The following is a 12,034-nucleotide window of genomic DNA, read 5'->3' on the forward strand; positions in this document are numbered from 1 at the left end:
GTGATACATCCTGATGTTTCACTGAGTTGTATAGGCTGATGCCCGAGCAAAGAGCTCGCCGCACAACCCATTCACCACTCACACCCCGTCACCTTAGTGAGACCTTATTTTCAAGTTTGGATTACCATTGTCGATATAATAACATGGGGCAAGAGGGCATTCAATTCACTGATGTAGGAAAATTGATGCATTTTCTTCCCCTACATCATGTAATCACCTCTGTCGTGAAAATTGATGCACTACACTAAATCTTGCACAGTTTGTGTCTGTTAAAAGAGGCATGTATTAGATTAGTTGGGTCAAGATCAACACAACATGATTATTAATCTCGTCGAGTCTTCTCAACACGAACATGCCACTATTATTACACGTGTAACCAAGATGACATGAGCGATTACGTTCAGTGTACGAAAAAATCAAAACAAGAACCGCCGAGAACTGCTTTATTTTAATCAAAATTTCCTATCAACATTGCCAAAAGAATACATGATGTCAATTGTGAAAAAGAATTTCAACGAATGTTTGTGTGTACTGCTCAGAAACTTGGTAGCCTCTGCCTCTGTTTGTGTATACTGCTCAAAAACTTGGTAGCCTCTGCCTCTGTGACTTGAAACGTGTAAACGCCTCACATGCTAAGTGAGCTGCAATTGCTGGAAAAGCTACAGTCTTCCACCCACTTCGAGTATCTATATATTCAGTCAGAGAAAAAGACCTACAAAATTCCTCTTTACAAACCATACTGTCGCCGTTAGAAAGAATAAATCGTATCCAATCCTCGAGAGTCTTCTTCTCCCACTCCCAAGTTGACGAGTTCAGTAACCATATCGTAATTCTGAGTGTGACAGAATTAGGACTAGACCATTTCAACTACAACTATAACCTTCCTATCCTCCAAGCGTCTTTTGTTTGTATCCGTACTTCATTCTTTCAAGTAATTTTTCTTTTGTTTTCCTCTTCTTGTCCATCTTTAGCCTGTATCTCTCTTCCCTTTCCCTCTCATAAATTCCTTGCCAATGCAGTTCCCCGGTTAGCGGCCACAACCACTTCTCCCTTGGATGGTCACCATCATCTGCAGCTTCTGCTAAATCTTCATCCATACTCTTCAGTAATGTAGCATTGAAATATTTTGCCCACATGAATGCTTGGCGTTGCTCAAGTGGGTGCTGCTCCTCCATTGAACCAGAGATAGGATCTAAGTAAACTAACTTTCGTGCACTATGATAAGCCCAGACATTGACAAGGACTTCTAATACCCGACAGTAACAATGTTTTTGCTGTTGATTATTAAAGAATGAGTGAGGAAAGTCAAACTCCCAGTGCGACCAGAAAAACTATACCTAAAGACCTACATGACATACCTCAAGCTCCGAAGAACCCAACAAGCACATGCTTTGTCCGCTGTTGTTGGTGTGCAATGCATCCAGAGAATCAACAAACATCCTGTAGTTCAAATACAAACTTTCAGTTATAATACTCTCATAACTAACCATCATCAACTTCCTTTAGTGTTGAGGGCTGCGACTGAATAAAACCAAAAAATGTTATTAGATTTCAGATCCTCAGTAAATTACCGGGAAAACATTACGAACTCAAGGAACGAATGAGTTGGCATCACCCAGCTATGCAACGCAGACCAGTGACCACCATCTTCTGGCATGGGAGGAAGAGCTTCTGTATTATTTGGCAAGGCATACATCCAGCGAAATGCATGTTCAAAAACATTTCTGCATTCATTTTGGGTGGAAAAAAAGTTATGTTCAAGGAACATCGATCTTGATGAATTAATGAAATCAAACTCATGATTATAGGACCAAGACAAACCCAATCAGAATTGAATTGTGCAAATATGAAACCTTAAGCACCCAATTAATACATGGGAGTGTCTATGAATGAACATTTTGTGCATGCTCACATTACGAAACTGATGGCCCATCTTTTTGATTCATTGAAAAAAAAAACCTGTATTTGAGTATGCATACCTTCCTTTTTTTGCTTGACAATATTAAAGAGTAGTTGGTAAAAAACTTGTTTTCATACATGATTTTATGAAGCTCAAAACAAAGCTAATTGTGTGGTTTGGTCTATTAATCCAAAAATGTATTATAAAGTTATATGAATGCTCTAGCAAAAAAATATGGTAATACTAATGAAACTGGAATCATTTGGTTCTAAGTGCACCATTGGCATTTGATGACGAGGCAAGACAGGAACCTCATATTCTCATAATACCAGCCATAAAATCCACTGTTCAAGAGGATAATTCTTGTATAGCACAGCCCTATGTGGCCACCTTCCCACCCACTGTGAGAGGTGGTCGCATATGGCTGCCTCACCAAAGAATTTCACGTTCAAGAGTGTATCTCCTAAAAGCATGGCATCACATTATATTCGCAACCCATGAAAACAGTGACAGCTATAAGTCACCCAACCCAAGTTATGCGTGCAAACAACACTAGCTCAACTAATATTTCATAAAACATACCTGCAATGGCCCCCATTCAAGATGTCACATGCGGACCAAAAAGTGAGTGCATCTTTGCTTCCCGTCACCCCACCATTCATGTTCAAGCGTCCCCAAAAGTACATCACATCACCTTCCGTGTTCTCTTGTATTGCTTCTTCCAAAACTTTTTCAGCTTTCTTGGACAAAGAAACCTGCTTGGGGAAAACAATGATGAATATGATGCGAAACTAAAGAACAATGCATGCATTGTACACACATACATTTTCTTTTCTTCTTTTCCTTTTCTTCAAGTATACGTGCATATATACATACAGTTGAATCAGGATATACCAGGTTCAATACTTGTGTTGTAGCTGATATCTTTCATTAGTACATTAAAGTTGAACTATAATTTTCTTTTATTTTTCTGTGACACCAAAACCATTCCAAAGAACCGACAGGTTTGTGTGAGTACATGTATGTATATATGCATATAAATATGAAGTCCTAATCTTATAATGTCCTCATGTTAACAAAAGGACCAAATTCTAATTCTTGCAGTCCACCCCACAATGTGATCCTTTGATATGGACCATGCATTTGTTAGGTTCCCATTCAAGGATCATCCACGCAAAAAATTAGTCAAATTAGAAATTATTTACCTATTTGAATATCATTTTATTTCTACGTTAATTCAAAACATTTATCTATTTATTAATGACAAATAGATTACTAAACAGTTTTCGATTTTGTAGATTTTTTTCTCAGATAATCACTAAATGGATGCATACAAAATAGATGGTTAGGATCATAACCACATTGCAGGGAGGGACCCAGTGAGACTCACAAATAACTTTAAAGAAAAATTCCCACCACAATAAGAAATACCTTCCTACCAGCAGCACGCCAAGATTGAAACCCAATCCAAGGTCGCTTATGGACACTATCCACCTTGTTTGCAATAGCGAACATTCCTCCAATCTCACAGAGAATATTGCGATAGTGAGTTTCATTTAATATGGGAAGCCGGTCAACAGCATCCACATCATCTGATGTTGATCTCCGTGCTCTGGTTGACTACCAAATACATTGTAGGGTAAATTCAAAAGGATAAGACAATTGACTCAGATGTAAAATATTATTTCAGAGTTCAAGAGAGAACTATAGCTTTCGTATTTAAACAAAGATTTATATCTCTTACGAAATGTAGATATTTTATGTGATTTATAGCATGTTTAAATGCTTTCATTGCAGTTCTCAGTAGAAATGAATCCAAGTCACAGAATAGAATTATTAAGAAAAGAACATGAGACTTGCAGAGATGTAACTAAGAGAATAGTAGAAATACTGAATAATAAAGTGAGAAAATTAAAACAGTGTAAAAATACACAAAAAGGAAAAAGGAGAAAGAAACTCACAAGACTTAATCCACGGTAAAGAGAACCATGCTGCAAGAACGGCCAGGTCCCAGATCCACTGTATATCTCATAAATGCATACTGACTGGCCTGTTCTCTCAAGTTCTCCCTCATCTCTCTCATTTGCTTCAAACCTAAGCTTTTCAACTTTTCGGGCATTACGATAAATATCATCCCATAGACCAGGGTCTCTCTCCATTCTTTCAGATAGCTACAAGTACAGAAAAAATTCCATGTCAGCTGTCTTTCGAGAAAGATTACATTGACACATAAAGGGTGTGGAAGAACTGGAGGGATTGAGCTCATATCACACAAGTTCCATAATTTCCAGAAATACATACCTCCTCCATTTCTAACCTCTCATATTCTTCAGAGTTTTCAATTTCTGTCAAGAGATCCCAATCTAATTGAGTTGGAATATCTTGTGCCGATTCCCAAGTTCCATTATCAGAGATGTTTGTTGAGTAAGCCAAACCCGAAAACTCCTTTTCAAGAGCATAAACAACACTAGTGTTTTCCAAGGATGACTGCTCATCAACGTCTTGCATATCACCTGTTGTATAATCAATTTCATTCCCGAACAAATTCCATTCCCATGTACCTTGTTGAAGCTCGGAGATTGGGCCTGGCAACAGAGCATCGGATGGAAAATTGAGTGCATTCTCCAAAACCCTTGCATAACCAGTTATGCATTCTGATGCCAGCAGGTTCATAGCAAGCAGTCTTCCAGAAGAAGCAACTGTTCGAGCAAATTTAGAAAGTTTCCCGTTTGAAATCATAAGTGAGAAAGCCTTCATTAAAGCATCAGGATTATGGTTTGGAAAAGTATTTATGTGAACTCCATCAGTTACCTGTAATTTCACAAAAGTAAAAGACAATGAAACAGACCCCTCCCAAGCATATCAATGAACTATCAAGACACGAAGAATTTTAGGGAACTCACGTATTTCTTCAAGCCAGGAAAATCAGGTGCAATGACTGGGACCCCAAAGGTCATGGCGCGGATAAGCAATGGAGGAAAACCTTGTACATCTTGGGAAGAACCGTAGAGAACAATGTCAGCCATTAATAACATACTGTTCACGTCACCATTCAGGCCGAAATGCCTTACAGAACCGCGAGGAAGTCCCAGAGGTGAAGCAACTTCCTAAAAAAGAGATCAATGGATCAAAATGCATTTCATATTAGTCCTATGAATTAATGCCTGTAAAACAGATCAGAAGATTGACCAGAGTATCAAATGAAATATACAGAAGGACTTCATTTTCAGCCACCATTGTCATTCTGTCCGCAATCAAATTCATATTGCAAAGTTATCTTTCTTTTTCCAGTCATCATTTACCAAGAAAATCCTTTGCTTAAGAAAATACAGGAACTTGAATGCATTTATATAAGATGAAAGAAGCTCAAAATGTGATAATAACTGGGACAATAGCATATTCTAGTAGCATCGATTAAAGACTAACTACCTGGAAAGCATCATCATATCCATCGGAGGAATTACCACATAAGAAAACAAATTTAAATGACCCTCCTGCATCTTCCCTCCTTGCATATTTTAGTAGCAGTGGTCCAATAGAATGCATTGCCACAGCATAGTCCCATGAAAGCTCATTGTAGAGGAATGAACTCCCAACAACTACGACCAACATATCATCTTCCTCGAATCCATTGCTTTTCCTCAACTGATTCTTGGAGTGGGTTTTACTGTACCTTTCTGCAGCCCAAACATCCACTGGTGACCCAGGAATGACAAAGAAGTTTCCAGTGTCAAGAACACTATATAACATCTGATACAGGATGGAAGGATAAAAATAAGAAAATTTGAGAACCAATAGAATGATAATTTGCAAAAATAATTAGAAATAAGGTGCAAACCAATTATTTTGCAGACCTACCGGCAGAGTGAAATCTGGAAACACTACAACATTAGCTCTTTTAAAAGCCCTTTTCCAATGAGAAACAAGATGCTTCAAGCCCATTTCTCCATACAATTGAAGACGATTGGCAAGTGTATCTTCTTGAATTATCCATATCAGTGGTACTGAACAAAATGGCTCCTGCATAAGGCTGCATGAATCTAAAACTCACTAATCATAGCATGTCCAACTGAAGCAACTTTGCATATGCATTTTGTTACGTGCAGTCTTAATATGAGTATGCCTTTATCTTTAATATGAAGCTGTTAGAAAAGAAAAGAGAAGGGAGGCGGAAAAGACCTATTTGTGAACACATTTATATTGTTTCCAAGAAAATTGAAGATAGACAGAGAATTTCAATTAGCTCATAGACTAAATGATAGCTTAAATAATTACTGCCCGTCAATATTATATCTCAAAATGAAAATAACAAGGAATTCAGAATAAGTTTTTGGACAAAACAAATCGCTTGAACCAACTGCCTCTCAAGTTGTCTCCAACTTTTGTTATATTTTTCTTTTTCAATCTCTGGATTCACTGCCATGAATACTTCAGCAAAATCATCATCATACCCATCATATATTACAACATCAGACAATATTGCTTGAGAACAGAGACAAACAATACGAAATATTATTTTTGGCTACCCAAATAAGAATACAATTTAATATAGTATAGCTTTTGTTTAAACTTCATACATTCTGTAAATCTGTCACAACCATTCCTAACATCTCATCCTAACGCCATGGAACTAACTCCTATATTCCAATTTTACTCCAAACACAAGCTCATAGATTGGACATTTTCTCAGCAACATTCAACTTTCATATTTGCACCTAAGTTTTCTTGCTATTGAAGAGCAATTACAAATTCAAGATATTAATATGAACAACCACCAAAAATACTTTTTGTCTATCAAATGGAATATGATTGGATTTGTGTCAATCAGATCAAGAAGGTATTGCATGCAAGGGAAGTCCTTTTAACGATAACTATAGATCATAGAAGTCAGCATGGTAGAAAAGGAATGTCAAACAACCCACCTTGACATGGATTCTTTTGCTTCAAGCGAGTCCACAATAACACCTCCAAAACTGTAGAAAATTATATGTATTAAATATTTTGCCAAGTTTGCGAACAAAAGAAAAGGGTAAATTAAAGTTACTCATTGATCAACAATAGAAAAACTCTGCCCTAGTAAACAAAATTTAAATACTTTCCATCAAATTAGAAAACCCATTTATAAATTAGGGTAAAAAAACCCCAATATAAAATAAGAAGCAAACATACATGGACCAATCAATAAGGCCATAATGCTCCGGAGCTAAAATAGAAATGTGGCCACCAAGTTGCTTCCACATTTCATATGCTTTACCCTTCGCTACAGAAAAGATCTGTCATATAGGCATTGAAAGAGGGCATAAGTAGTAGTGAGAACGCAGTCATTTATTTTTATGAATCACTAAATTTAATAACACAACGTACATCAATATGCACTGACACCTTCTTCTTTTTTCCCATATAAAAAGGAGCAGCATATGCAGTACACACAATAAGATAAAGAATAGCAGCCAGTAATAGTGAAGCCACTCTCTCTCTCTCTAACCATCAGACAACACTTCCACAAAATTTTTGTTTTCTTCTCTCTCTATTGGTACCATGTACCTCAATGAGCAAAGAATTAAATAATTCGCAAAGCACCAACAACAAATTAAAAACCATGAACAAATTGTTTTCTTTTGGCCATTGTTGCAGACTTCATTTTCCTCTGAATTCCAAGATATACCTTTCCTTTATTCATCCAGTTGTTTCTTAAGATATTGTTGAGCCAGTTTCTAATGTTAATTTGATATACTTAAAGCATTTATATGAGTGTTTCTAGCAGATGGATTTTAGGTCTTTTATTTATTTTCATACACTTTCTTACTAAGTTTGGACATATCTCTGTATTATATTGAGAAAATTATTTTGTTTCTCATAAAAAGGAATAGAAAAAAGCACATGTAAGAACAACTTACCTTAAGCTCATAACCCAATTTCTTGATATTCTTCATCACAGTAATCAACATCAATGATTGTGGATCTTTCTTCATGTTTCCCAGGATCTGACATGTATCAAAAGTAGGCACAACCAATATGAAAAACAACTCAGTGCACAAAATATATTAAAATAAGAAAGACTTTTCTGGTGAGTATGGTATCCAATGATATTGAGGCAGTTCCATATTCTGATCAAGAAGTGAAAATAAGATTTAAACATGGAAGGCTGCTAACATCAATCTTATTAGTTAATAAAAGAAAAAAACTGCATATACAATAAAGCTTTTCTAAGCTAACACATATACACGGAAATAGAGGAACCTGGTGTCTCAAACTAAGAATATTGACATAAGAGACAGCATAAAACACGAAGATGAAGCTTACAAATAGCCAATCTATGCTTTAATATTAGAAAGCCACAGATTCCAGGTGACGATACAGAGATCAAACAGGACTGTTTTCCAATAAGTAACATTGGTCTTGTAAGTTACTGGTAGAGATTTACTAGTTATTCGAGGAAAAAAAATATACACTACCATAAACTTCCACGGCTAGCTCAGCTTCAAACAGCCAAATTCTTTTTTGAAATCATGACCAATGAGATCAAAACTTAAATAACATCCACTCTAAAATTGGAAAATAAAGTATAAGGACTACGTTTGGTTTCTGAATTTGAGTGACCAATAAATTTAGCCTATTTATGAAAATGGGTTTACCAAAAATGTAAATATACAGTCAAACAAAAAGGATCTGAGGACCACTTCATGTCAAGACAAATAATTTTTATTGTAAAATTTGCTTCTTATTTGCATCAACATTCAGCAGAGACACTATACTAAAAACAAATAGTTATTTATTGTAAAATCTGCTTATTTTCAGACAAACCTGCAGGCTGCAGATATAACTTTCTGAACCTGACGAAGCATAGAGGATCTTACCAAAGACTCCAGCAATACCCAAGAAACATAAAAGATAATCTAAACACACACAATTTACGGGTACCGCACAATGATAAACTGATAATTTATAAGAAACCAGGAATAAATTATTTTTAACCTCATGTTCCAAATTTTTTAAATTAAACATCCCAATACATAAACACATAACTTTCCTACATAGTGCAAAAAGATGAAAGAACTTTTCCTTTAAATTGGCTTCTCACTCCACTAAGCAAGTGAAAGAGCAACCATTATCCACATGGAAAGTCAAGCTTTCTGCTTGCACCATATCAGCCATTTGAGCATACGATATCCAGACCACAAAATGAACAAAATCAAGAGTGTGTGGCATGTCACATGTTTTGCACCATCCCTTCTCAAAGATTCAAGCAACACAGGTGACATTCAAACTTCTCAGAAAAACACAATTCATTTGCCGTCCTGATAAACATCTTTCTGATAGCATCACTCTATGGTCTAAGTACTTTTCAGTTTCATTTTTCTTCCGATAATTCCAGTTAATCTCCACACCTTTGCAACAGAATTGTTTTTTCCATTGTAACCTACCCTTACGTGGTGTAATAACCTCTACTATTTCCTTAGAGAGAGCTTTCCATGGACAGATAAAATCCAGGTCTTAATGCTGGGTGACGATAAAAATTTTACTTGTTTTGGGCCAGAATAAAAAACTACTTTAACCAGTGTTTCTTTCTCTTTTGTTTTTTCTTTCAACTTTTTTTGGAGGACAGTGATAACAATGAGTTTCATATAGCAAAAAAAAGAGTCTTCTACGCTGTTATCCTGTTTTTTAAGTGAATACTGTGACTACAACACTAATTACAGCTTCGTAACGTCAATGACTTGATGTAGAAAATTACAAACTCTGCTCTTAATAGAATTTTAGAGACAAAGTCCACTAATCAATTTAATATTTTTCAGAACAGAATCAAAGTACCAGCAGTCTATGAACCTTTCATTTCAATTCCTTAAATGTACAAATCCAACCTTCCTCACCAAGACCATTTTTACTTGTCTGAATCTTTGCACATATTCTCATAAACCCAAGAGCTGCTTCCCCCAGGTTTCCCAACTTATATACCCTAGTATCATAACCTTTACGACACTTATAATACTCAAAGAATTCAGAAAAATAAAATAAATCAAAGCTCGGCATCTTCAATATTTCATCATCTACAACTTGAGAACCTGCAAGCCTCCGCTCAAAACAATGCACCTAAAGTTACATAGTACTTTTTAAGTCTATACTTTTAATTGAGCGGAAACAGGTGATAATAAATTATTAAACCATTAAGCATTCATGATATAAAAGAGTAGAAAAGATCATATTCTAGCTCATTTCTTTCCCTTCTGTTTTCTCAGAAATCAAACATTCATGTAAACTGCATTTACCAGTTCCAGATTTGCTCCCATTGTCAGAAAGTGCTTAATTAAATTATTAACAGAGATCAACCACACTTGGATAAACACTATTTACCAATTTCCACTAAGAACTGTAATTTCAAATTCACGAAAACCAATCCAAATTCAAGCAAAAGCAGCGAGCGGATAACACTCACAAGAGCTAGCCTCGGCGGCCGAACACCTATCCTCGCCTCCATGCGAACCCGATCGAGCCCATCACCCTCCACGAACCTCTTCGAAACCCTCCCAGGCACAAACCTGAAGGCGCTCCCAAACTTCAAGCCTTCCCTGAGCAACCGCCCTCTCTCACTTCCTTGCCTGAAAACCAAAGTCATGGAGCTCTGCAACACCATCGTGGCCACCGCGAAGACGAAGACCGCGAAGATGAGGACGACATAGAACGCTGACTTTCCTTTGAAGGGAAAAAGCCACAGCAAGCCCTTGCGATAGAAGCGGGTGTTGTGCGATCTCGGGCGCGGGAACGGTCGATCCCCGTAGGCCCTGGCCCGGTCTGGGCGGTGGCTAGGGTTAGGGTTCCGCTTGAAGGGGAAGCGACCGCGAATTGAATGGAAGCCTAGATCGTTACCTCCAGCACCGCCATTGTCGTCGAGGATAGCAGGAGGAGACGATGAGTTCCGGCCCATTTGCAAGGACTTTTTTTCTAAATTTTCTCGTTGGCTAATTTCCCGGGAAAGTGACGAGAAGCCTCCGAGGTTTAGAGAGAAAGTGAAGGTGATAGTGGGGTGGTGGTGAGAGGTGGCATGGAGAGAGATGGAAAGAGATAGGTAGAAGAAAAGAAAGAAAGAAAGATGAAGCGGACTTGCAGACTCTGTTTTTATTTATTTTATTTTATTTTTATTTTATTTTAAATTATTTTCTTGCCAACGTGAATGTAATGTAACTACGCAAGTGACGGAGTGCTTGAATTTCCTTTGTCTGTTTTTATTTAATTTTTTACTAGCCTATCCATAGTGCTTGCGAGAGGCTTTTTTTAAAAAAATTTAAATTTTATTTTAAAATTAAATAAGATAATGGATAGTTGTTTTCCATAAAAATAGGATCCATGATCTGATTTTTCTATTAATTTTAATTTTTTTAAATATGAAAAAGTGTGAATTTACCATATTATCATCATTTAATTAATAATTTCAATTCTTAATATTTGCATTAACTAAGGACATTTTCTGGTATTTTGAATGTTTCACCATTCTCTGCCTTTTGCTGTATATATAGATGAGGTGTATTCTACGCCCTCATAAATGATGAACTTTTTTCTATAAATGAAGGAAATTGTGAATCTAAATTGAAATTTTAGTACGACAAGACAATATTTACTGTGATAATTATACATGAGCGTATTTATATTACAACGTAGTTACATTCACGTTGATAATTCAGTCAACATTTTCATAAGAGTCGATAATGATTTCAGCGCATGGTTACTTATTACGAACATACTAGGTTACAAATTGGAAAATGAAGGAACTAAAATTGGATCAATTACTGTCTTAGTTGTTACAATTTCCACTACTAGTTGATCTTGAGAGTATTGGATTACAAATTTTATGTTGATAAATACAATAAAAGTTAGGAATTTAATAGAAACATGAATTGAAATAATTTCAATATTTACTAGCCTCTCCGCACGTGCTTCAATGCCTGCAAGAGGCTTTTAAAAAATAATAATAATAATAATTTATTTTATAATTAAAAAAGATAATGGATAGTTATGTTCTATAAAAAGAGGATCCATTATCTTATTTATCTTTTAATTTAATTTTTTTTTAAATATGAAAAAGTGTGAATTTACCATATTATCCTCATTTAATTAATAATTTCAATTCCTAATGTTTGC

General features: G+C 36.0%; 1 protein-coding gene across 1 annotated transcript; it reads right to left on the bottom strand.

The window, feature by feature from the left end:
• Nucleotides 1-294: 294 nt before the first annotated feature.
• Nucleotides 295-10,984, bottom strand: LOC110759828 (UDP-Glycosyltransferase superfamily protein). The gene is made up of 14 exons (XM_021961964.2): nt 10,335-10,984; nt 7,798-7,884; nt 7,070-7,173; nt 6,823-6,873; nt 5,759-5,930; nt 5,330-5,650; nt 4,804-5,007; nt 4,202-4,711; nt 3,862-4,071; nt 3,332-3,520; nt 2,483-2,655; nt 1,572-1,724; nt 1,359-1,440; nt 295-1,274 (listed from the first exon to the last, which is right to left on the bottom strand). Exons 1-14 carry the CDS (start codon nt 10,821-10,823, stop codon nt 885-887), a joined length of 3,135 nt encoding a protein of 1,044 aa, XP_021817656.2. The 5' UTR covers nt 10,824-10,984; the 3' UTR covers nt 295-884.
• Between the last annotated feature and the right edge of the window lie 1,050 nt (nt 10,985-12,034).

The sequence above is a fragment of the Prunus avium genome, chromosome 2 (assembly GCF_965620075.1).
Source record: "Prunus avium chromosome 2, drPruAviu1.hap1.1, whole genome shotgun sequence".
Classification (NCBI taxonomy): domain Eukaryota; kingdom Viridiplantae; phylum Streptophyta; class Magnoliopsida; order Rosales; family Rosaceae; genus Prunus; species Prunus avium.